The sequence below is a fragment of the Pezoporus flaviventris genome, unplaced genomic scaffold (assembly GCF_033815535.1).
Source record: "Pezoporus flaviventris isolate CSIRO_AGI_PZ_B2104156 unplaced genomic scaffold, CSIRO_AGI_Pfla_v1 ptg000007l, whole genome shotgun sequence".
Classification (NCBI taxonomy): domain Eukaryota; kingdom Metazoa; phylum Chordata; class Aves; order Psittaciformes; family Psittacidae; genus Pezoporus; species Pezoporus flaviventris.
Genome location: NW_026892555.1, coordinates 63,027,044 through 63,054,867, shown reverse-complemented (window position 1 = coordinate 63,054,867; position 27,824 = coordinate 63,027,044). Strand labels below are relative to the sequence as shown.

Below are 27,824 nucleotides of genomic sequence, written 5' to 3'. Positions count from 1 at the left end.
ACATGTATTTAGAAGTGAAACACTGAGATTACTCTTAATGTTTATAATAGATCCCAAATTTTGCATCCTACTGCAACACTTAGTTTCTCATCAATATGCATGTCCTAAAGTTACAAATTCAAAATCCCAAACACTGCAGAAGTCAGATGTGAAACTAGGCTGGTTTCCAGTGAAAAACATTTCCTCTAGGTCATCCAAAGGATTTTTTTTAAATCCTATTTCAGAATGTCCTGGTTTTCATAAATCAAATTCTTGTATAGCCAAATTTATCTCTAGTGGCCAAAGGTGCATGGTCAACATGGCTAAAAGAAGGCTGGCTTGCCTTTTTTCTAGCTTTGCTTTCACTGTCTGTAGCCATTGTTTTTCCCCTTGTTTTTCCATCTGCAGTATAGAGTGCATTTTATTTTTACTTCTTTGCTCCTTTTTGTGCAGTCTCCCTTTTTGACAGCCAGCCCATGTGGAGTCTCTAGAGGGAGAGGAAATTGTTCATCCTCCTTGTGATTTCTCAAGCTCTCAGATTCAGCTGCGAGGCTTCCAGCTCCCCGGCTGTGCCTCTCTCATGGTCTTCCACTTGTAACATTGCTACACTCTGTAGTCTCTAGTCCCTCTTTGGAGAAGGAAATAGGTCTGTTCAGTGCAGAAAAGACTTCAAACAACCAAACCTCCAGGAAAACAAAAAGAGAAACTTCCACAGAATTAAAGCGGCTGTGCAGACAGAGCTTACTATAACTCTCAAAGTCACTGGCTTAGCTAAAACCAAGTATGAAAGTGAGGGCTACCTACAAGTATGCTATGGGCAGGTGGGAAATTCCACAAATAGCTTTTATGACTTATATTCTGTCCTTCCTGGGAAATTTGAGGGTTTTTTATTAAAAAATAAAAAAAAAAAAAAAAGAAGAAGTCATTCTAGGTTTTACTCTAAAGAAATCAAGTCATTTTTAGTTTAAGTATCTGGTTTTCTCTTGGAAGCTCTCTATGAGGAAAACATCTAGATAGGTCTATGTCAAAGCTGTGGCCAGTTCAAGATCCCATTACTCCATTGTTCTGTGTAAGCTCACCGTCTGCTTTTTCTTAGGCCCGTATTGCAGGTATTATCTTTGATTCAGGTCTTGTCTCTGAGGCCTGCTCACCAAGGCTATGTTCCTGTCTTGCTATTTTTCCCTTTATGAAAATTTAAGTCTTTTTTTCTTTTCAGAATGCTCAGGGTCTGCATTGAGTGATGCATACCTCACACAGTATAATTTCTTCTTATTTAGTCTGAATAACATCTCTACTTCTCTGTTAATTTCTGTTCAAAGTGTTAATATTGGCTCCCTGGGTACTTTTTGTAGTCTCAGTCTTTTGGTTTCCTCCACTAGTTCCTTTCCTGTCTCCACAGAACACAATAAAGCTGGAAAAAAAAAAAGGTAGAATATTGTAAGAGTTGTAATTTTAATAAGGAAGAGATTGTTAATTCAGTATCCAGATTTGTTATACTTGGAAAGAGGATGGAAGGAGGAGGAAAATAGCAAGAAAGAGACAATTCTGAAATGACAACATGTTTTGAAGTTCTTTGAATATTTTTTCCCAAGGTATTGAGAAAAACTTTGGCTGAAATGATGATATCCATATTATCTACTGAAAATTAAGTACCTTTGTCTTATTTTATATATATGTTTATTTTTTGTTTAGGTCCGAACATGGATTCTTACAGTGGGATACACAACTGCGTTTGGAGCAATGTTTGCAAAAACGTGGAGAGTTCATGCAATTTTCAAAAATGTAAAAATGAAGAAGAAGGTGAGGGGAAGTAAACTCTTATTGCCCTGTTAATATAATTTTCTGGTTTGCTGCCTTTCCTGGGTGGCCATACTTCTGCTGACTCTGTTCATGTGTCACATTCAAAGATCCTGAATGGTTGGACATGGGAGCTTTCTTGGTCTCCTTTTTAGTCTCTGAGAGGTGGAGTTGATCATCAGCCCTTCAGTCTTTATAATGAGAGGTGGACAGTGGAGACGGCTATTAACTGTCAAAGTGAATTTGGATCCTCTTATTTATTATGTTGTTTCAGCATCCAGAGGTCTCTCCTGGTAGATTCACAGATGTTATGAAGTGTTTTCTGTGTATGTCTGTTTGGGATACAGGTATTACACACACATTTCTCATGGATTGGTTGGAGGAGGCATGAAAAAGTGCTGTTTATACAGCTTGCTTTCTAATTTGGACTGAAGTTGCATAAACTTACCCTAAGACTGGTAGGAACTGAACCACAGTAGCTCTGTCCAGCATTTTTGGTACAGCACATTTTCTGTAAATTGTTAGTCTCAGCTTAGGAGTAGTACAACACTTCATGTATGTACTGTTCATTTGATATCTTTCCCATGGAGCTTCTTTTCACACATGAAATGGTTTTAATTCTACGGTTTTATTTAAAAATGGGAAAACTGGTAAGTAGAAATCATTTTGATGGAAAAAAGCATTAACAGAAATGTGCATGAAACAGAGAAATTAAATTATTAGAGAGAAAAGTAGTGCCAAATGCATTTCCTATATACAGCTGAATAGATTTATTCTAATAAGTGTTTAAAAGTAATTTACATTCAATATAAGTGCAACAATATTCCAAAATCTCTTCAAATTCTTGTTAATTTCCCTCAGTGTGTGGTCACGGAAGAGCTGTATTACTATTTTTCTGGTTGTACTATGCCATTTGTTCCACAGTTGCAACATGTAGGGAATTGCTGTCACCACAAGATACACATATCCCTGAAAAGGTTCAGATAGACAGAGAGTTAATTCAGTTTCTAAGAGGATTTATGTCTTACATAATCAAGGAAATACGAGCTGTGGTTGGAACTGGATCTACCACTGTAGCACCTTACAACACAACCACCTAGCATTTACCTCTACTCATGTCAAGTTTGCTTAAATTTTTGCTAATTAAATCCCAAGCATCTTTCAGTATAAAAAATAATGAAGAGTAAATAATGAATATCTTAAAAGTAACTAAGATTATAAGTTTCTGCACTAGAAGCAGGATACTCTGGATGGAGGGAAGTGGAGATAACCCTTTCTGCACCTGTGCAAAGAACCCACCATAATACAGTTTATGCTACCATAGTCCAGTGTACATTTTTCAAGGATCTTACACTTCCTGTGTTAAAGATTTTTAACCAAAGTCAAGTCAGTATTTTACCTTCTTGAAAAATGAAATTTTATGTTGCAAATATGTTTTCAGCTATATTGGTACAAATCTTTGTAAATTAGTGAAGCTATAGAAGAGACTGCCAGTGTAACAGGTAAAAGCTTTTAGTTTATAACCTTTATTATCCTGAGAATTTTATCATTTCTACAATACAGACTATTCCAAATTGGAATGAACAGGTACTTCAGTGGGCTGTCACTAATTATTTTCTTCAATGTTTTTCAGAAAACATTTCATTTTACGCCTTTAAGTTGCTACTCAATAAATTTTGCTGTCTGTAAATTAAACATAATTCTCAAATTCTACATAGTGTCTATTCTTCAACAAGCCCATCAACAATTGCAAATTTTAATTCTTCATTCACAGCTGGATTTTAAAGTTTATTTTAAATCAGTTAAAAAGACACTGACTGTCATAAGGGAGATAAATTTTCAGACATCTGAATGCTGACCAACGAGATGCTTTACTCTGAGTTATACAAAAAATGTCAAATATATTAGGACACCTTATTCAACATTCTGTGATTAAGTAAATACATCTTTGTTCTGTAAACTTTAAAGAATGGCTTTTCCACAAAATTCTCTTTATTTGCTCTATTTGGATATCCCACTCCAGAACATGACCATGAATCATAATTAGACAACAGTTTTCTTAATGCAAAACAAATTAGCTATCCATAATAAATGTTTACTAGTCATACATTTCCTGTCTTTGATTTGCCAGGACATATAAAACAGGTTTTAAGAGTTGATTGAAAACCATGGTGTTCTTTACTTACGTCTTACAAGAAGGACATTTCAATTTCAGCAGATGTAGTTTACAGACAAAGTATTTTGTATCTATGGGAGGAAATAGAGATTTTCAGAAACAATATCTAAACTGATAAATAAGCAAAGTTAGTGCTGCATGAAGAAGCACATTAATGTTTTTTGAAGTAATTATGCCGTGGCAGAACAGATTGGCATTTTGATATGAGAGTACAAAGTTCCAAAATTAACTAAGTACTGTGGATCCTGTTCATCATATTCATCGCTTCCGTTTCCACCTGTATATAACAGTAAAATCTCACCTTTCTGTACACCACTTTTGCCTGTTATCCTGAATGTTTTCATCAGGAAAAATTTCCAAAGAGTACAATTTCTTCACAGAGAGAAAGACTGTCTGTACAGCTTTTGAAAATACTGGTTCATTCATTTCGTGGAAGTGGGTGTTAGGAGTGAATCTGTTTATCTTCATCAGACAGTGCAATCTTGCTTCCAAACTTTTATTGGGCACTTAGCTTAAGTGTACAACATGTTTTTGTGAAGAGATGGTGGATTTCTCTCTCATTGTGAGAAAATGTATAGAATTATAAATAGTAATACACTATATTTTAGTGCAGTGGAAAGTGGAACTAAATGATTTAGAGGGTCTTGCATTAGTTGAAAATTTTTATTAGCTTCTAGTTATAAAGCTGTCAAAAATCTCTTTCATTTTCACCCTTTAATACATCCACTCCTTCGTTATTGGGAAAAAAACCCACCCAATAAAATTCAGAATACACTCCTTCTGTTATCAGGCTAATAACAGACAATTTTTACAAAATTCCCAGAGCTCTGTTACCATTTTTGATCCTGCTAGGGCTCAAAGGAAGCAAATTAAAATGTATTAATTCTAGCTGAATCTGAGCCAGAGGGGTGCAAGGGAATCAATTTTTGTCAAATGGAAATGACAAAATCAGTAGGGGAAATAAATTATTTTTTAGTTTTAAAAAGGTTAATAGAGATAATGGAAAGTGGAATAGAATTAGTATTAAAAATAACTGTAACACTTATAATTGAGGTGCAATTCTGGTTTTGATACGTCTCCTTTTTGTTGGTTTTCTAGGCAGCAGAAGATATTCTGCTGCCCAGTGAGAGGATGGCCACTCTCATCAATGAGAGATGGGGAATGCTTCTATGCTCCCCTTGCCAGCAGAAGGACTGGCTATGGGTAAGGAGAGAGACTGGAGAATATCAGTGGCAGGAGAGCATGTGTTGTCCTGTGAAAGCCTTGGCTAGCCTAAGTTTAGAAAGGTGTGAGGCTTCTTTTATTATGGGAACTGCAGTATCTTAGGTTTTAGGGAGCATTAAAACAGCTCTGCATAGTGACTGCTCCTCCACAACTCTAGTATGTCAAATAAAGACTGTTTGCTTTCAATAAATAACCAGAATAGTAATAAAGTCAAAGCAGTGGTATTTAAAGCCTCTATAAACATTATATGTTCTATTCAGAGACATATATTTGACCATTTGTAAGTGAATGCAATAATGCATGGTGATCTGGGTCACAATGTTGCTTGTTGTACTTTGTGTTTCAAAGTTCAATACTTCTTAGTTGATGTTGTTATAAGCTCATCTACCTTTAACATAATACATTCAACCTGTCTACTTGTACTTAGTTCTTTAACTATGACCTAAGGAAAGGGATGGTTTATGTTTAATTTTCACTGAAAATATTGTCAATCTAATCAGTTACTGCTACCACTGTAGACTTCTGGTGGCATATGTCTTTATGTTGACAGTTGTTACAAGGTAAATAGAGAATATAATTGCACGAGGGATATGTCATAGCATCCTTTTTTAAGATTGCTGTAGTTTGGCCAACATTATTCAGCTCATCGATATTTCATAAGCTTTTCTCTGTTCATAAATTTACTATGTGACTGTAGAGTTCTCACAGATGAGAAGGAGTTAAAGAGCTTGAACAAGTATTGAGATATTGGTACTATCACAGACTTAGAAAGCAACACAGAAAAATGACTTATCAGTCCAGCCTGACTTAGCTATGCCTGTCAGGCTGCAGTCTGGCAAACTTATTTTCTTACATTCAGTCTAATAAGTCCTTAAAAGACTTCTGAAGGGAGCTGTGGTCTTCAGGCACTCCTGAAGACAGATAGGAGATTGTACAGCCTACTTTGTTGACATTAGAAGGGTGAAGGGAGTCTGGCACTGAAAACGAACCACAGGGCCAAGAGGTCAGGAGCAGAGGAGAGACTGAGAATGAGAAATCAGATTAGCTGCTAAGGGCTTTGGAGGGAACGGGAGCCTGTCCAGATAAAAAGAATAGGGAAAAGCTTGGGATTATAGACAGGGAGAAAGAGTTGAAGAGGGAACTGAATTTGGAATTCCCAGAGAGTTAAAGGAAAACTGAAAGCCAGCAAAGAGTTGAATGGGGCAGGAAGGGTTGTAAGAAGTCCTCAAAAAAGCTGTGTATGGTGGGATGTAGGGCCTGAGTTTGGGATTCAAGTGGCAAACTCTCGCTGAGGGACTAGTTCTGATTTAAAATTAGATTAAGATTGTAATTTTGAGGCAGAATGGTAGAGCTGAAAAGTAGGGACATAGACGGGGAAAGTAACATAGGAATGGAAAAGGAATAACAGGCAGGAAAAAAGTTGAAATTAGGACTGGCCAGAATGGTTGTGCAGAAGTCTGGGCAAAGCATAGAAACTGAACACAGGATTTTAGAGTTTTACTGTTCTTTTTTCTATTACTATGTATCTGTAAAACCTAGAGGCAAAATATGTGCCTTGTTGTCCCATTATGCTGTTGTACAGCTCATGATAGCTGCTGGTTACTCTTTTAGTTCCAGCTGATGAGGTGTGCAAAGATCTAAAGGTTTCTTTTGCTGATGAGTGCAGCTCTCTATAATTGAATTCTCTTTCTTTTAATTTTCTTTAAAAAGAATGGGTTCATGAAAATGTTAAAAGGCTTATGTTGTGGATAAGAAGTTAATAATTGAAAACCTACAGCTTGCTAGGATCTCTAGAAGTGTATGTTTGTTTCCCCATGTGCAGTATTAGGACACTAGTGCAGCCTTAGTTTCCTACAGGATACCAGTGTCATGGACCAGGCACAATCAGCCTGCTCTGGCCATGCAATAGAAAAGGGTAATAAAAGAGGCAGTCTTCTGTTGCAGTAGTTTTCACTTAAACCAGAAAAAAACACATAATGAAGAAGGCAGTAGGAGTTTTGAGAAAGGTGGGCTCGTGTACAAGACAGTTAAGCACCAACATGAAGAGAAATAATTGCCATAATTGTTTGTTATGCTTAGAAGTCTCTATGAGTACTGTTTCCAGAAAAGGATAGCACTTGTTTATTGAGAAGCTGATTTATTACCTGAATGAAGCAGTGCAGGAATTCTCAAACTTTTAACCTCATTGCCTTCGCACTCCATTTTTTTAACACAAATTTGTCCACCCAACCTCCCTAATCCATATACTTTATGGTCCATAAGCTGAGGCACGTGGAAGACTGGGAAGGGTAAGAGATCATCCATGCTCTTTCTGGAGTATGGGGCATGTGGGTTGCTCTGAGCAGCACCCAGTCCTGACCCCTCCATTCGGGATAGGAAGCAGCTGGCTGTGTGCTATCACCCTGCAGAACCAGTTTTGGGGAAGCCGTCAGTAGCTGCAATGGCACAGCATCCCCTGAAGAAGCTTTGAGAAGAAAACAGCTGGAGGCCAAATGATTACAAGCTTATGTGTAGCAGCCTTCTCTTCACAACTTGGCTCTGTTTATTGCTATCCCCATCCCTCATTTTTAAACCTCTGCAACTGAGTTTATAAAATGAGTTTAATCTCTAGTTGTAAATTTTTCTATAGGCTTTTCAAGCCACCAATGGAATTTAGAATTTATTGCAATTTATAATCTTTTTCACAAAAGTCCTAAAGAGGTCTTTAAAAAGTTACTTACTATCTTAATAGTTTAAAAATAGATGAAGGAAAGTTTTTCAGATTATATTGTTTAAGGTTTAAGTCAGAACCTCACAGGCCATATCTTATTTACTCACTTATATGCCTTTGTAGGTGTAATTCTGTATTAGCATAAACGTAGTTCATATTACCTCATTAGTTCTTTCTGTAATTACTGCTATAAAATATTTTTCCAGGTCAGTTTTCAGACTGTAAATATTTATATTCCTCCAGGACATTTTTTTCAATCTAGCTAGAGGTTTTTGTGTGTACAACAAAAAGCTATACGCTGGATTTCCCCTAGGATACACATGTATTTCACTAAGTATGTATGAGAGATCATAAGTCTGAAAAGGAGATGTGTCAGGATCCAAAAATGTGCTTTGGGTAACCATATCAACAGTGCAACAATCTATTAGGGACCATCTGCTGAAAATGAACCAGCATATGGATACCTAAACAAATGTTCAGCATTATTGTTCAGTCTTTGAGCATAAGAAAGATAACAGAGATTTGAAATTTGCTTACGTTTGGGAGCCTTTTTTTTCATTATGAACATTTACCACTGGACCAAGTAATCCATAATACTTACAGTGCAGTGTAAATTATTCAGGTAAAGCTTCATGTCTTATTAATATACATATAGTACTTTCTAAAGTGATATAAATGGAAATCTGATTATTTAATAATTTTTTCCCGGAAATAGTTCTAACTATATATTTTAAGCCCAAAACTTCAAAAATAGTCAGTGTAATCCTAGAATCCATATTTAGATGTAAAATAAGCATCCTGTTTTTCATAAGAGCTAATCAGCCAAAATGCTAGGCAGGGAACAATAGGAATCACATTTCTAAAATTTACATTCATATAAATGTGGATCGTGGAGATAAATCTCAAACTCATGTCACAGAAAGAAGTTGAGCTAATAAACTGTACACCTAGGAGTAAAATATGCTTTTGAAGTGATTTATGTATGTAAATTTCTGCATGGTACAGTTTGATAAGGCAAAACCTCAGTAGCAATGGAAACAGTGAAAACTGTGTGAAATATAACTGCTCATAAATTGTTCTACAACCATAATTTCTATGTATTATGAGACTAATGGATGACAGAGAAATAAAGAACATGTCTCTCTACAGTATGAGGCAATTTATTCCTGAATAGCTTGAAATTGGATTGTAAATGTAATCAAGTGCATTGATGTCCCCAGCTATTTGGTAACGATTCAGTATGCTTTCCCATAGAATTGTTCATTAAAGAAAATATTAAAGTCTAGGTATTTTAATGTTATCTCAAACAAAATCAGAATATTTCTTCCACAACATTCAAATCCTTTGTGCATTTTTTTCCTGAAGATGGGATCCTTTTTAGCACTAAAGATGAGAATTCACATCCCTGGTAGAAATTCCTCCACACTTATGGCCCATGGAATCTTGGTCTCAGCAGATACATTTCTCTCAAACGTGAACTTGACCTGCTGTGCTGATGGGATGTGCAGTTTTCTTGAGGCAGCATAACTTCCTTTACTTATGGTAGTGAGAAGTTAACACGATGTTGAGGTTTGTTTCTAAGACTCCAAAACCTTGTACAGCAGGAATGATTGGTTCTAATGGTGTCAAGTTGTATTTCTTTAGTGCCATTTTGATTTTTATGACTGCAGTGGTTTTCATTTTTCTTCTTTCAAGAGAATTTTGTGAAACTAGCCAAGTTTTATAACTCTGTGTGCTCCTTATGGTTGAATTAGCAATGTTAGTAAAACAGTTATCTCTCCAATTCTCTAATGCATTGTAGCCAGAATAGAGGCTCAGGCTTTCAAATATGAAGATTTTTATAATTTTTTAAGCTGCCACTGAATTTGTCACATTTTCTAATTTCTGTAAAGTTTCTGTCTTCTGCTCCCCTTAGGGAACATACCCATAGGATATTCCCCCTTTCTTTTATATGAATTGGAAGTGTCTTTTAATTGGATAACTTCTCCAGGCAGCAAGGCATAGACTCAGCACGTCCACATTTGCAATGCAGTAACTGAGAGAGTGAGCCTGCCCAAAAACGCCTTGCAATTATCCTGAGCATGAGTCAGAAAAGAGACATTCTAGAAATATGTGCTTTAGCAGGCTAGTGATTGTAGCTATTTAATTATCAAAACCACCTTTTTGATCATATCTAATTGTCTATTATTAGTAGTATACCTTGCACTCCACTATCCTGGAAAGCAGTGGCAATTGTCAAGGTCTCAGACTGCAGGGGTCACCATATATCCTCACAGAAAACAAATTCATTTTTTAATTTGAAAGCAGATATACAAATCAATTAACATTAATTCAAGTTAATTAAAATAATTAATCAAAATTAATTAAAATACCTCTAAAAGAGCAAAATGTCTTAAGCTTACATTTTTACTACCAGAGACTTACTGGTCAATAATGCTAGCAACTACAAAATATGCTTTTTAAAATGTAAGCATTCAGTCATTAAAACTAATGTAATTGTAGTGTGAAAAGTGTTCCCAATACTAATCATAGAACCTATAATAAGACATACTCGTAATAGCTGTTGAAAAAAACATTGTGGTGTTATTAGGAACAATGCATAATGTGTTTTCAATAGTCCTTTTTCCTCATTCCATTACACAATAGAAATTAAGAATGTATTACAGAATAGTTTTATAAAATATTAATGGCTTTAATAATTCAAAGATAGATATTTCTCTAGGCCCACATATGTCAAAGTTCACCAATCTACCACTGATTCTGTATCATCAGCCTCATGGCACCATCCTACTTGTGCTGACCCACTAAATGTAGGAGAGCAATCCTGAGATGCCTACTAATCATACTGAGAGAAATGAAAGGGTAGTTTATGCAATGGTGAGAATATCCTGAGCTTGAGAGTGGTTGTATGGCCCCTTTTCCCCAGCCTTGCAGACTTCATAATTTTTTCCCTGAAACTCTGAGGGCTTCAATAATTGCTGTCAGTGCTATTCATTTAATGAAATAAGGTCTATGAAGCTTCACAGAGAGATCCTTTAAAGAGGGTTTCTCTCTAGAGATTACATCTGAGGAAAATGGAAAAAAAAATAAATTGATGAGTAACATTAAATGCTTATCCAGATAGTGGCAGAAGGCAAGGGCCATATCTGTCAGTGAGACTAGAAAGGGTGGATCTACGTAAGATAAAACAGAATCTCTTTCTTAAACAGAAAAAAATACCCCAAAATTTTCAAGTAAAAAAAACAAACAAAAAAATTATCTCAAAACCTATAAATAGATGCAAAAATACTACTGGCCTAGTTATGCTTCAATGAATTCAATTAAACAAACAAAGAAGCAAGCATATAAAGCACCAAGATTTAGCTAATAGATCTTCCTTTAAATTTAAAGATATTTTATTCTGAAAAAAAGAGGTGAAGTTCTTGGCAACAAAGACTAACTCTAAAAAAAAGGTAGGAGGAAATGAACTATTCAGTCCATGCTTAAGAGCTATTTATACTCAGAGAATAATGTGGCATCCCGGAGAAGTGGGTAAGTTTTCATACGTAAGGTCATGCACATTTGCAGTGCTGGTTTCTAGTAATGTAAGAGATAACAAAAAGCTTTCCTCAGCTTAACTACAAAAAGCAAGCCTAATGTTTAATTATTGTTGTTTTATCCTCAACCGGTTGAAGATAGGATACTGCAGGGCACAATGAGCGTGCTTTAGAAAGCAAATTAAAAAAAAATCCCCACAAAAGGTCTGTGAAATTATAACCAAATGGACAGTTGATGTTGCCGTGGCAGGTAGTACAGCCTATGATAGTTCCAGAAAATGCCCAAGACTTTCATGAGCAAAAACTTCATCCCAGAACTTTAGACAGATTTTATGTCTCTTGTGATCAAACTGCAAGGTCCATGTTTCTTTGCTCATACAGTGATGTTGCTGAGAAGAAAATGGCCTACCAATTTCTCTTCTGAGTGAATTTGTTTTGAGGACAGATAGCTTCATATCCAGATATATAGTCCAGACTGGTAACGGTGGCATTTATAACAGTGGGCAGATCTGCCAGGATGAGACAGATTCACCTATCCAATCACAGATGGTAGAAAATATTGCTCACAAGCTGCTGTAAGAGAGCTTGGCTTCAGCAAGGAGTCAGGAGCACTCGCAAAAAATGGATTTTATTAGCTACCATGCATTTCTCCCAAGGCTGATTTACTCTACCCTAGAAGGAAGATGAAAAGGGAAAAATAAGAATCTTCTTCTGAAAGAAGAATATTTGATTGTAAGGAGCCTCAGTTGCTCATAGCTTTCTTCTGTCAGACAGAAATTGTTGAATTCACAAGATCTGAGTCAAGACTCCTTCAGTGCATCTGGTGTTTCCCAAGGAGTGAATGTACTGATCTTAAGGAGTGCCTGTGGGTGGGAGTGATGGCTGGGGAGAGGGAAAGCTGGGCTTCCTGAGGGTGGCGGGGGGAGATCATCAAGGCTTTAGAAATGCTGCTACTGATACCCCAACAGCATTTGTCAGAGCAAATTTATGTTAGGAAAAACTGCTAATCACTAGCAGAAGTGAAAAAAATAGTTGAATTCCAATGTCTCAGTCTGAAAAGCTAACATTTAGGTGAAGAGTTCTGCTTCAGAGCTGCATTACTGCAATGGTTTTGCCAGGGACCGACCAGCGTTGTGATGAGAGCGTGAGGCAGCTTTGGGAGCCCTGCTTTCAGCCCGGTCACCCTGCATGCAGCACTGGTAGCACTGGTGCTCGTTACAAAAGCACAGATCACTTCCTCAGGTTATCTTATGGCCTTTCTTTTGCTTGCCTTCCTCCTGGCTGGCTGGCAGAAGTAAAAGATAAATAATACCTGCTGCTAGTGACAGCTGCTGTTATGCATCTCTCCCCTTCTATCCCTGAAAGGGCCATTCACAATGTAATGCAGTAAAAAATGTTCAAAGAGGTATTCAAGGAAAAGCTCCACTGTTTGCTGTCTTTCAGCTTTCTTTCATTCTAATAATTATCTGCTGACCAAAAAGGTTGCCACACTTACATATGAACTAAAACATGACTATCAACCTGCAGTATTGCAAGGTCAGGTACAAATAAAAGATGCACAAAGCAGCAGAGGGTAAATAGGCATGAGATTTTTTTGACCCTGATAGTGATTGGGTTGTCAGTAATACTGCTTTTAATGGGATCCTTTCAGTCTTGCTTCTGGCATTACTGTACAAGTTTGATTAATATTTCTAGGTGTTGGGAAAACTGCATCTAATGTAACCCTACTTTCACTATCGGTATAGTCCATACAAATTTGGAATACAGTGGGTTAGCTGCCACGGTTTACCTGTGCTAGATAAAATGTTCACTATTTTTATTAGAAAGAAAAGATAAGGCATCATTACCAATATTTCAGTGTTTTGCAAGGAACTTTCATGGTTCAGTAGAGCAGAGGGAAACATTTCTGTTTCTGAAGCTGTTTCTTCACATAGCTCTAAGTTTCTCAAATTCATGGTTTAGTAGAAGTTGATTGTCTTCACAACCTCTCAGAGGGGGTGAGGGAGAAGAGCGAGATGTTTTGGAACAGTAATTTCTCTGATCCTAAATTGTACCCAAGATAGATGTGATGAATTGTCCTTTAAAGGCTTCTGCATCTGCCCGCTGGGTGTTGAAAGAGGCTAGACATATAATGGTTAAACAGCCTACTTCAGCAAAATAAACCTTATCAGTTGAAAAGAAAGACTAAGAATATGCCAATAAAATAAATTACCTATCCATTTAAGAGGGAGAAAAAGAAATTTGGGTTGAGGTGTCTACATTTTACCTAAATCCAAATTCTCTTTGAACTTGTTTTTCCATGGTTTTCTCTCCCATCTCCACTCATATTAGGAAGAGCACTAGGTATGTCTCACCTAAATCCTGTTTAAAGGCTCTAGAAAAGAAATAAAAAATGGATGGGCTTCTTCTACAGAGGGGAACCTGAGTGATTAACAGTCCCTTTTCCATTTTGATTGCAGATTGGTAAACAAATGAAAGGTTAGGCATAGTTAATATTTTCCTGAAGAAGTCAAGGGACCAAACTATGTCTGAGAATCTTTGTGTAATATCCACTTTCCTTTTAGCTTAATGAAGAAACACCCTGGAACAGTCTTCCTTCCCTTGCACTTCCCACTAAGACACCTCTTCCTTGTGAACTTCTTCCCAAACCACCCATCAGTGAGACAGACCAGGAAAGCTGCACCTTTCCCCTTCACCTGCCCTCTTCAGGCATGCCTATACTATCTCTGATGAGATGGATGTACTGCTTTATTACTGCTGCAAACATGTGGAGAGCATGATCTTCTGGTTCTTTATGGTGATGGTAGCTACTTATATTTAAATAACTGGTCTCAGGAAATGAAAATAATGCATCGTCCTTTAAGTCATTCTGATTGCAAGCCTTTGTTTTACACTTAAGTTTACGCCAAATGATTTATAGAAGAAACTAGGAGATTAACACAAAGCACTGCACAATATTGCAGAAACATCTTTCAAAATAAAAAAGAAAATATATCTCAGTGAGTAATATGAAAAACAAATTTTCTAAAGCTCCTTTTATGTTATTTCCAGTTGTATTAATTTTTATCAATTCCTTAAGCTTGATAGGAATTTGGTGCAAATATAATTTATTCTAGGCAGGAATACCAGCCTCTCCTGTATTAAGATTAGCTGACACTTCTGGGTTTGTAATGCATTTTCAAAATTCTAGCAAGTTTATCAAATTGAATTGATCACAATTTCATTAAGCTGCTCAGGATTAATATTTTTTAATATTTCATTTGGATTAAACCAGCTGTTTCTGAGAACCAAAACTAGGGAAAATATGCATGTTTGTCCATTTTAAAACAATCTGGCAATATTTTTTGAATATTAGATGAGTGTTCATTTGCAATAGAAGTACGTATTAGTTTAAAAAACATGAATGTAGGCACAAGAGGACTGACAAAGTTAATTTAAGCCTGATATTTGAACATGCTTACAACTTTGCAACTGAAATACTATACTTGCAGTGTACTTTTTCTGTGTTGCTATGTGTATAACAGTAGCAATAATTTGGGATTGCATGCAGCTATGCAAGACTGTAATACATGGTTTGGCTTGTTATTTTTCCTAGCAACTCTTATTTTCCTTTTTGAGCCTAAAATCCATGCAAAAATGAAAACTTTTTAAGTTGCATGAGCATAGAAGTGTCTAACCTTTGTAAAATAGAAAGCATATATCATCCCTTTCTGCTCCCTGGGTAACAGGCAAATGTTACACACACACAAAACCTCAAAAATGAACTTGTCTTTTAATACCTTGCAAGTGTGTTTTCTACATCCAAGAAAGTTATGAAGAAATGAACACTGTAAATCTTAGTGAAAACTATCTCAACTCCTACTACTCTGAGAAATGTACTGAACACGTTTCCACATTTGCATACATAATCACAGTAGTGGCTCTCTAGAATAGTTTTGTTTTTTTTTTTTTTACTTTCCAGGAGTTAATATTAAACTTGGACCTCAATATTAATATTTAAGAGTCCTCCCAATTTCTTTTTAGAAATCAGAATGCACTTTAGATACTTCTAATAACCGTGAAACAAACAGAAATAATTTGTGTCTTCTTGCTTTCATCTTTTGATATTTCTGAAACTTTTCTTTGTTCATTGCTAAAAACCTTTTTGTTAGCAACCTGTGTTTTTCTCCCTATATAGGAATAAATCTGTACAGGGATCTGTCTATGGCTCATGGGAATCTCCCCCCCTTTTTTTTCTTTTTTTTTTTTTGTCTCTCCAGATCATTAAAGACCAGAAGCTACTGGTGATAGTTGGAGGGATGCTACTGATTGATCTTTGCATCCTGATTTGCTGGCAGGTTGTGGATCCTTTGAGAAGGACAGTGGAAAAGTATAACATGGAGGTATGTCCTCAAGCCCAGCTTTCTATAAGACCAATATAAACATGCACCAGGTTAAATGAAAGCAGGTAAAGCTGCGTGTTTGGGGGTGTAAGAAGGGTTTTGTTTTTTAAAAGCAAGTAGAAATGAAATAACTGCAACCAGAAGAAATTGTACTTGCAGTTAAATGTGTCACATTTCGGTCACTTGTGAGGGATTTTAGATGAAAGTGTAGTAAACACAGGAGACTCCTCTGCTAAGACTTCTATTAGAGTCTGCTGCAATAAATAATAGATTATCAGAACCCATTAGCAGATTTCAGTAAGAGCTCATTCAAGATAAGTGCAGAAGAGGTCTCTGCTTAGACTGCATTCTTTGTGGATATGTTCTGGAATTACATTGCCTACTGCTATCTTTATTTTCAGTAATAGCATGTGCATACACACATGCTGATTGTTCCTATTTTAATGTCACTCTGTCATTCCCAGAAAGGTCATGCTAGAGATTTTGATAGGGAAAAGATAATAGCTTAATGCCACCTGTGCAAGTTTGCCAGCATTCTGGTAGGTTGCTAGAAGTAGAGCTTTACAGACAAACTGACAGAAGAAACATGGAAGCAACAAAGCAGAACTATGGGAAAAAAATCTGTTTGTATGCTGATCAGCAGTCTTTGAGAGTTTAACTCCAACATGGAAACTAGTGATAGCTAAAAACTAGATTATATGAGGACGACCTAGAAGTGTTATTTTGTTCTCCAATAGTTGGCAATCAGAAAGTAAAAGAATGGTAGTTTTCTCTTCTGATGTTAATGTCTGAAAGAAAAGATATGTTATTTTATTCCATTATTTTTACTTTGTTCTTTTTTTGCAGTGTACCTCTGGAATTTTATTAGGATAAATAAAATTATTTTAATATTTTAATTATATTAAGAGAAATAAATTATTGTAATATAATTTGTAGAAGATATCTTATAATGATGCCTTCCAAACCGCAAGGGATGCCTCTCAAGAAATCATTTAGGGTCTGAAAAGATATTTCTCAGTTGTTCCCTAGAGTTTAAGCTTCATTTTGGAGAGACTCTCTAGTTATAACGGTTGTCAAAAAAAAATGGAAAATGTAACTGAAATTGCCATGTGAGAAGCTTCTGCTCTATATTTGCAGAGCTTGAAACAGCAGCTTGTCAATAGCCTTGTTTACTTAACTTTATTCCAGCTGTACTGGAACTGATATTTCAATTGTTAGTGGTGTTAACAGTTTCACTGCTTATATAAAACCAAACATATTATGATGAGTCATCATAAAATCCAGTTGAAATAATGCTGTTTAATACTGTGGGTGAATGAGTTAGAAGGACTTTTACATTTTTTCCCTGATCAGAGGGAAACCATATATAAAGATCCTGATATCTGGTCTTGTCAGAATCACTTGAGTGAAATTTCTGTTGACAGTAGCAGTAACTGTAAAGTTAGCAAACCATAAATGTCATATATTTGAAAAATAATGTTTATTGTAGTTCTTAATGACCGCAGTTTCCATCTGAATGTACCAGTGCATGTTTTTTGGTTGTGTGATGTATACAACTAAAATAGTATGCTTGTATGTTTGTTCCACATTTGGTGCTACCTAGACTACAGGGCTTCACAGCAGTTGCCTGAACTTTGATTTAGAGCTGAAATTCTCTCTGAACTATGTAAGCCCATGCAAACTCACAGTCACTGATTGCATGCACAAGAATGTTTAATGATTTGAACACTCAGCATAGAACTGACTTAAACTTGCTGTTTCAGCTCTTAGTTGTAAGTTGTGCAGGATGTTTTTTTTTAAGCTAATGGATTTGAGGAGGGAAGGTAATAAAAGTATTATGCATGAAAATTTGGTCATTAAAATACTGTAAATATGTTTTTATCTTATATAAGCAGTGAGGTGAAGTGCCATTTGCTTTCCTGAAGTACTCCTCCTCACATCTCAGAAACTCCTTAGCAAAAGCAAATGACAATTTGGTTTGCTTTTTTTATTATCATTGTTATTTTAGTTTGCTTTTTTAAGTTTTAGTGTTTTTTGAGTGCATTCTGCAATGGTGAATTCTTTAATTGATGTTGCCTGAGCAGGTATTTTCTTTTGTGTGTTTGAAAAGTGCTTACCACATAGTAAACACTACTGGAGGCAAGTTTCTGTTTTATTTCAGGAACAATGTGTCACGTATATTCCATGTTCCAGTTGCTTCAATGAAGTAATTTTAAAGGCGTATGTCCTCTCTGTTAAAGTTAATCTAAGTGATAGAGACTAAACTAAATGTAGGCTCCAAAGTTATGAATGCTTTTAGCCACTCTAGCTAATGAATTATGAGAGTGCTATTTTAAGTACTAATGCTCATCAGCTTCCTATATAACAGTTCTGCATTTGGCTACTATTGGGTGGCCTTCTGCTAACTGGGTCTTCATAAACATGTCAATCAAAGTAACCAAGACAAGGAGGCTAAAAACAGACAGTGTCCTTAGTTGTTAGGCATTGTTCACAAAATAGTTTATTTGCATATAAACACCAGCAAATTATCAAGCACTTTTTAAAAATCCAGACACCTTTTCCAGACCTTTCTGTGAAGTCATCCTACCCATGAGTTAAAAGCTGAGGATGGACAATCTACACCTAAAAGGACAAAAGGAAGTGAAGGCACTTGTGGTGACTCTCTGCCCCTGAAGGAAGGAAGAAATCAGATGGGATGTTGAGTATGTAAATTTGCAGAGTGGTGTCTGGCATCCTTACCCTAAATGTCAGGGTTGCCATAAGAGACCATGTTCAAAGTTTTAATGCCTGAGCCATAAAGCATTCAGATTTTCCAAACAAGTACGCCAGTTATTTGGTATAAGATATATAGTCAATAAAATCATTGGATAAAAGCAAACAGCTTACAGATAAAGGCAGGAAATACTTTAAAATTTCTTAAGCTGTACACTAATCACCTACAGAAGAACTGTAAGGTTCCCCCTATATACACTTCATAAAGTGTACTGTAGGTTTGATTCTCACTTAGCACAGAAATATACTCTAATACAAAATGCTCCTCAACTTCAAACAGCAGTGTAAAAAATGGGAATTAATCCAAAAGTTACCACTGTTCACTTGCTTTACTTCTTGCACCAACTGCCACTGTTTTTCTTTTCCCTAATATTTCAGACCAGTGATGAGACCAACCACTTCCTTCTTCCTATGCTGAACTTTAAATTTTCTTTTTCATCTTAATTCACCATTTTTGTCATAATCAGGATGTTCTACAGATATGATCAGATCTTTACTAGATTCCTGCCAGACTAAGTGTCTCTCAGTCATGTGAACTGGAGTACATCTTCTCCCACCATCCTGCCAACCAGGTTTTTGGCTCTACAGGCCATGAGGAATTCTGATGCTTCTGCGTATGTGGTTGTGGAATAACTTTGCCCCAGCAGCAAGGCTTTACTACCTTTTCCCAACTGCCTGGATTTTGTCCTGGTTTCTTAAGACAGCAACATCTATGTGAAAGGATGCTCTGTGTTTTTTCCCACTGCCTGACAAATGTTGTTTGCCCGTTTCAATTAAACCTGACAGATCAGATACAGCTCTTAAGTACCTGGCACTGATAGACATTTGATGGACAGCTTATCCCTCTGTCTAAAGACAGACACTATAAGTTACCTGGTATGGGGGTCTTCACACTTAATTAGACACAGATAATCCAGCCACAAGACAAAAAATACATAGGAAACCAATTTGCTCTAATTTCAGTTGCTGACTGATACATCTGTGTTGGAAGGAAACCACAGTCTGAAATAGCAAGATCCTTTGCAAGTGGAATCTGTTTCTTCCTGTGAAATAGCTGTATCATAATTCAGTTAGGTACTTACTACAGTTCAGTAAGTCTGTATGTAGACATACAGACATAAATAGTCACACTCACGTCTTGCTCATAATACAATGGTGTAGTAATTCTTTAACTTGAAAGCCTCTGACTGGCTTGTCTTCTTCCAAAACAAATATCTATGACACAGATTGAATCACTGGGGCCTTGGGAGCAACCAATGATAAAGTTTAATAAATAGGAACTTGTATACTAGGACAGATAGACTATATTTTTTAATTCTCAAGGAAAAAAATATCTTGTATTAGTGTTACACTCAATAAAACTAGCACTTTGCAAACTGGATCCCAACATTTATTGTTAAATTTTAAAACCTGTTTATCCAGGGCAGCAACCTTTGTGTTCCGTGATGTCATAGTACCAGTTACTTAGTTATCTCTGTAGTGTACCCTCTTATGCAATCCTATGATAACATTACCAATATTTAAAAGTAAACATTGTTCTGGTATCTGGATTACCGGTATTTAAGGTTTCACACTGAATTGTCCTGGGATGGTAAGAAACGTGAAATGGAGAAAAAAACAGGAGAGTGCCATTTTAGAAGATGAAGAAGGGAAAAGTGGATCAATGAGACTTCCTACTTGGGCTTCTAGCATTGATAAAGAAATAAAATGTGAAACTAAGAACGTCCAACTTTATATGAGGACATTGCTATGACAAAAAAATCAATATGAAAGAAAGATTGGGTAGGCCATGCTAGTGGCATTTTAAGTACATTCTGTTAAAGAAAACTTAGGAGTCGATTGAGATTAACAAATAATTCATTTCAGTGAGTGAAGCAGAATTCCTATGAATTCCAAAGATATGACTATGCTGTCGGACACATATTACTAACCAACAAGCCAGAATGTCAGCTTTGACTGATATGCTGAGGGAGTCATAGACATTGCAAAAGCAAAAAATGGCTATGTAAACTAGACAAATTTGCTGCTCAGACTTAACTCATTTAGGAGCAGCAACCGCTTTGTAATTCGGCATATCAGAGAACCCACAAAGAGAGAATTAACCCTTGACTTCATTCTGAATAGCATACAGAATCTATTCCAAAGTTTTGGTTTCTGGAGGACTTTTCTGTAGCTGCAAATACATCATTCTCAGCTTTGAAAAAGCAACAACAAAAAAAGATCAGTAGACTGGTACTCAACTTCAAAAAGGGGAGCAACATAAAACTGAGGAAGCCCCTTAAATAGATGCTAAAGCGGACACTGTAGAGAGTTAAATCTTTGCAGGTGGCCTAGAGAGTATTACAATATCGAATTGGAGACAGAGTAAATGCATGCCACACATCAAGTAAGTCTTGAAAAAGAAGAGGCTCCGCATGAAGAAACAGCAGGAAGACATCCTTCAAAAAAACAAAGTTGTATCCAAATGGGGAAAATAGGAAGGACCTTAAATTCTAGTAAGTTAAATGCAGAACACTATAAAGCAGTCTAAAAAAATATCTTGCAAAAAGAAAAAAAAAAAAAAAAAAGAATAATAAATCCTTCTCTAAATATTGGTACCAGGAGGTTTGCCAGGGAATCTTTGGGGACAATATTTGATCAGAATAGAAGAGCATTACTTGCAGAAAACAATCGTAAAATGATTAAATGATTGCTTTGCTGCTTTGTTCAGTACAATTCTTTGCGGAAGAGCTCGTGGAGATTGCTATGCTAGAAGCCTTCTGATGAACTCACTGAGGAGTAACTGGAGTTGCTGGTAGGAACAGAAAAACTGATCAGAAATAAATCACTGGAAACAGATTATATTATCCCAGGCTTTCTAAAGCAATTCAGAGTAGTAATAGTCAAACTACTGAGAGCAGTATGTAATCATTAGCTCAGAACTGCTTTGATATCTGACTGAAAAGTTGCAAATGTCTTGCCATGTTTTTAAGACAGAGTGGAAGCTTCAAACTTGTAAGTTAATGCCTGCAGCAGGCCAACTTATAAAAATTAAAATCAGGAGTGGAATTAAAAATTGAAATGCTACTTTGGGGAAGGGTTGACATGGCACTTGTGAAGGAACAAATTATTCAGAAACTCAGTGAAATCCTTTGAAGAAGCCAGCAGGCATGTGAACAGAGACTGACAGGGCCTGCAAGACCTCCAAAAAGGACTCAGCAATTTCTTTCATCAAAGGCTCTCATGGAAATTAATAGCCATGGAGAAAGAGTGAAGCCCTCAAATGGATATAAAATTCTTTAGAACAAGGAAACAGATTAAAAAATAAATAAATATTAATTTTCCAAGAAGGAGGCATGTAGCCTGTAGAGTCCTTTAGGAGAAGTCCCTGTGCTGTGGTTTGTGCTGTTCAGTGGAAGAGGAAGTGAATCATGAAATGACAATATTTTAGTAGTTATAATAAGTTGCTTCAAAAAATAAAATGAGGGTTGATTGTGAAGAATTCTGGAGGGACATTGCAAAACTCAACATAAAGTTAAATGGTCTTTCCTGATTGTGGCTGCAGCAACAAACCTAAAGATTATTATCTCATTTGCTATGCCAAGTCTATTGATATAGAGGAAGATGAGATTTTAGGTTTTGATTTTAAATTCAGCTGGAGGAAACCCATAAATAATACTAGGTAAATTTAGTATGATTATATCTCTTTGAATAAAACAGAATAAGCCTGGCTTAAAAAAATTACAGCTGCCTAAGTTTTTTATTCAAATAATTAATGCAGAAAAAAAATCACAGTGTGAGCTGACTTGACACAACTTTATGAGTGCCCTGAGATATTTGAGATTATTCACAGTAGATGGATGCAAGTTCAACAAGTCTGGAGGAATAAATGTTGTTCCTGGGTATCTGAGAGTCTTTTTTGTGAGACGTCTCCTAGTGTAGTACCTGAAGAAATGAGCATTCCAGAGGTATTATTTGGACTATATGTGAATTCATCTAAATAAGCAGTTATAGAAGTTACTTACGGTAGTAATGCCAGTCCACTGATAAGTGAGAGTTGTGTGAATGTAACTGAGATGTGATGTAATGAAAACACCAGAAGGAATCTGTATCTTAGGTGTGAAAGCGCAAAAGCATGTCTAAGGTGAACATGGTGCAGTACCCTAATAGTTAAGCTAATTAACTAAGATCAGAGGCCATCCAATATAAATCTTTTCTTTAGGACAGCTTTTTGTCCTGTGAAATTCATTTGTCTCTACACTTTTAAACAAGAAAATATGTGAAATTTTGGATTCAACTGCACAGATGTAGATCAAGTATCATTTTCATAGAAAACATTACTTAAACCATAGATTACTTGCCCCCTTGTTTTTCAGTAGTCTTTCATAATCTTTAATATTTTTTTAATTTTTTTTTCTTTTTTTTCTTTAATATTCATCTTCAATCATATTGCTGCTGTAAGAACTGAAAATACTCTGGCCAAAAATGACATACAGAGAGGGAGGGATGGGTGTGTTTGTATACACATGACAAATATATGGGAATAACATAGGTCTGGAATTAGCAAAGTTGTTTGGTTCACATTCATGTGCTTAAGTAGAATTATGCAGATTCTTTGCCATTTTGAAACAATGAAATCATGTTATTTTCTCTTTCTGCATATGGATATATGCATAAACAGATGTGTTTAAGGGGTGTTTACATTGTGCTGTTGGGCTATTCAGTCAGCTAACAGCTGGATTAGAGAGAACTTTGTCAAACGTACATTATGAAATGAAGAATATAATTGACTGAAGTAGTTTCTGGGGGTGTTCAGCCTAATGCAGGTCAGAGCTTGTTAGTCAATTTGTTCTCTAAATATCATTATGCCCATCTGTTTCCCCTACTATTTTTTAAATAAATTTAATTTCTTTCCTTCCAATTTGAAATATTACAGACTGTGGGAGCCAAGTGTCTCCTGAAATTTGTAGCCTGCCATTGTAGCTCACAGCAGGCAGCCGCCAGCAGTAGCTGAAACTGAGAACTCTTACTTGCATCTGCTAGGGCCCACCAGTGGCTGGCAGCCTTTCCGGAGAAGAGGAAAATGTATGGCCATTAGAGTCAGCTGTAAACCTTCCACCAGCCCAGAGGATCTAGAGCAGGTCCAAAGAAAGAGTAAATATTAAAGAGCAAAAGCTGGTTTACTTCCCTTTCTTGTTTGACATCAGTTTCCAAGGAAACGGAACAAAACGTGAGAACTGGGAGCCAGCAGCTGAGATTGACTCAGCTGGTGGCTAGTCCTGCTTCTGTTTCTATGGAAACACGTATCAAATTGGCAAAAATAAAGAAGTAGGGCAGGGTCAGTTCCAAAATGGCAGGATGAATGGCTGCTGCTTCAGCTACTTAATAAGATGAGGCTTGCTGGTATTGTCCCTCTTCAGTAAGCAATTGGAATTTTAGTTCTGCCTCCATTATTCACTTCCCAACAGACACTATTTTCCAACCTCAGAAACATAGGAACCACTACTGGTGACAAGAGTTGTAATCTGTCTTGCTCAATGTCTTGGTTACAGCAATGACTGGCGCAAATACTTTCAGAGGTGGATGTTAGAAATGTGCAGTACACATCTGAGAGTTCATCTGTCACGCTTAAATTTTCAGCCATGGTTCACATTGAACAGTGACTTCAAATGTATGGTTGTGCATACCTCATAACTGGTTTATACACTCAGTATTTGAATACTTTTGTTATTCCCATACATGTCAGTTGTTTCTGATTCTTGCTAACTTTTCACAGTTCAGTGTAGTTGCTAATTAGGCACTGTGTGAAGAACTTCCTCTTTTGGATTTGGAAATGTTGCTTTACAGTCCCACTGAACATACGTTATTTTTCTTTTAGGGAAAGGAAGAAGCAAGTTTTCAACATCTAGTTTTCCAGTACCATTCATTACTATATATCTGTGTGTTTACTATTGAATCTTGTTTTCCTCTTCTGTCTTTTATAGACAGATCTTATTAAGCTCTTTTTCCTATGGCATAGAAGCTTTAAAGTATGTTTTTTTAGTTAGGATAGCTAATATTGCATAATGGTTTTATCTGTTATTCATCGTGTTCCTTATATTTAGTGTATTCCTTTTCACTTTTATACACCATTAAATGAAACGTTGGACTTTACTGACAAAGTGATTCCACTTTGACACTTCTATGCACTAATCAAGACCCCAAGAAAATGTGTAAGTAGTTCCACTGGTTTTGGGTGAAAATCGCTTTACGGTTACAAAAATTGAATTTCGTTTGTCATTATATAGCCTGCTCATCTTAGCTACTCTCCTCACAAATGTTTAGACTCAATTAACCTCAACATTTTTCTCTGCATATTTCCATGCTTGTGTTGTTGAGCAACACTGATTTTAGTGTGGAATTACAGTCCTTAGAGATGAAGTGTTACTCTGAAATATGAAAGCATGATACTGCTCTTTTAAATGTATAATTATTGTTACTTGTGCTGCTGTTATGTAGTCACACTTCTGGCACGTTGCTGGTGCTCTGAGAACATTTTGCTGTAGCAACTCTCTGTTCAGAAGACACAGCTACCAGAGGTACCCAACAGGACTCATCCTTTCTACTGCATTTGGCAACCCAGAATATTGTTCTCCCTTTGGGATTTCAAGGTATAATATCCATTCCTAAGAGAAAGAGACTATTGGAGGAAAAGTAATCAGATGGCAGTTACACATGTGGATTAAAAGCAGCCATATACCACTTTTGGTAACAACACTGCTGACTCTGCTGTGTATAGTGTGACACTACCAGTAAATCATTCACAACTTAATCATCATTAAAAGCAACAGACATATCATCTATCATTGTGTTACCAGGCTGGTTCAAACAAAAGGCACTGTGAAAGTTTTGTTCATTAACTGAGGAAGCTCAGTATATGATAGACCCAGTGGCACTTCTTGACTTTAAACTTCAAATACATAGGATGCATTCATTCAGTTTTATTCCTCTGAAGCTGAAGCCAACGTTAACATTAATTTTATACTCCTTTATAAGGCTGCAAACAGCTACAGAGGTAGTGTAGGACAACAGTGATGCTTTTTGGCAGTCAGATACTGGCTACCAAATAGCAATATACTTGGCTTTAGGATATTCCAACATTTGTTCAACAGTGCCACACATGGAAATGCTTAGAAGCTCATCTTCTCACTTGCTTTCCTTGTTTTTTCAGAGGTAAATCTCTGAGGGATGTTTGGACACACTTTTACTTGAACTATATATTAAGTGTCAAGATTTAGAGGCACTATAAATCAGACAGGAACATTTTTTGCTTTTTTTTGTCACTGAATTGAGTTGCTCTTAATATCAGAAGTAAGAAAGGCAAGAAAACTCCCTCCATCAAATGCCAAAGCCTGATAAAAACTTCCAGAAAACAGACTCCAGGAACTAATTAATCTTCCTTGTTGCATTCTGTCCTGGGCATTCAGTGTTCAGCACTTTCTAGCCCTGTAACATCTCTGTTGTTTTCTGGAACTAAACACCACTGTATAGAGAAAGACGTTAGTGCTTATGTCAGGAAACAGATGCTGATGTGCAGATGAAATGAAGTACAATGAATTAGTTGAAGAATACACTGAGGCTTCAATAGAGGCCAATAAAATCTTCTATCAGATTTCTCTGAAGGTAGCAAATTCTGCTTTAAAATAGCTATTAAGGATAACAAATTGATGTAATTAATTTTCTTTGGGGGAGAATATTCCCTTGTTCCTTCAAATATTTAATAGGCTGATACTGAAAAGATACACCCTGGGTATCCTGGTACTCCTTCAAAACTATACCTTTAGTCATGAGCAAACTTAGGGAGATGGCAAGCCTCAGCTTATATTGTAAGTGGTTGTAGTCAGTACCATTTATCTGGAACATCCTGAGTTGTGGCCAAGACACTGTGCTGAAATGCATTAACAGCAGTGGTGGATTAGTCCTGCTGTCATGGGGAGAAGCAAGCCATCTACTCACCTGCTGCAAGTTCTTTATGCCATGCTCGACCATGAAGTAATGCTCCCTCAATCTAAAAGACACACTTTGGCTTAGCACTGAAATCTCAGTGCTGCTGAAGCTTAATAGGTACTGATGTACTTAGAGGCGAAGTGTCATGCAGAGCACTTCTGTTCTAGCATACACAGGGAGACACTCAATAAACTAGTTAGACAGCATGGGCACACACACACACACACACACACAGAGGCAATAAGCAGATGGCAGAGTCCTGGAAACTTAACTCATGTAAAACAGATTTCATGCTGGTGGAGAGAGGACCCGAGGAAGAACTTGCATGCACAAAGCCATCCTCTTTATGTCTATGCACTACAGGTCGTTTCACTTCCGTATTTGGTTATGGGTTTCTCATTGTTGCTAAGCACTCTTACAAAGCAGCATCCGTAAGTAATACCATACCATATTGGTACCTAAAACTGGAAGACTGTCCAACTGTGGCAAAGCAATGCATTCTTAGTTGTTTATATCTTATCATCTGCAAAGCACCAATATAATATATTTGGACAGGAAAATACAGACATTTAGGGAACTGTTTTAAAAACCTGCAAGCACCAGCACAGGATATTTGCTGCAAGTGGCTTAGGCCATCCTTTGCTTGGGTTTCCCATACAGTAGAAAATCAAGACCTTTGAGTATCTATATTTTATGTATGTAAAGATTGCTTTGCCTTAGAGGGTAAAATTGTTTCTTCTCTGATAAGCATACTCTAAAAATTCAAATGTATATGTCATATGTAAGTGAGAAAAATCTTTTTTGGTACCTGCCAAACACTAGAATGAACTTTTATACAAAAAATGCGGATTGTCACAAATCTCCTGATACTCCTACAAGAGCAAGGACTGTTTCTGAATTAGTTTTTTCCAGCATCAGTATTCAGCAGAATGTGTTTATGCATATGTATTTTTATTTTAAAACGTCTCAATGCATATCCTTCTTTCCCTGGAGAAAAGAGAAGAAACACATAATGGCTGTTAACCACATTGTTAATGGGGCCAATATGCATTAGCAGTGCTTCAGTGATACATGTATTCTTAACATCTAAAAAACAGGAGGCTTTTTTTTTCTTTGTAATGGCTTGAATCACCCTAAAGTCTACCTTCCAGACTTTGTTCCTATACCTTCAGCAGCTGCATCTGTACTCTGCCAAGTGCATGCCTGCCTTCCATGTGCCTCCACCCTCCTGAAATGCTTTCTCCTGACCATGTCCATGAACTCTCATGCTTGTCAAATCTTAC

General features: G+C 36.5%; 1 protein-coding gene across 3 annotated transcripts in view; it reads left to right on the top strand.

The window, feature by feature from the left end:
- GABBR2 (gamma-aminobutyric acid type B receptor subunit 2) overlaps positions 1-27,824 on the top strand; it is a 445,208-nt gene that overhangs the window by 301,207 nt on the left and 116,177 nt on the right. For all 3 annotated transcript variants that reach the window (XM_061449004.1, XM_061449005.1, XM_061449006.1), the window contains 2 exons: positions 1,672-1,779; positions 15,682-15,804. In XM_061449004.1, the coding sequence (XP_061304988.1) occupies positions 1,672-1,779; positions 15,682-15,804 (231 nt within the window). The remainder of the gene's footprint in view (positions 1-1,671; positions 1,780-15,681; positions 15,805-27,824) is intronic.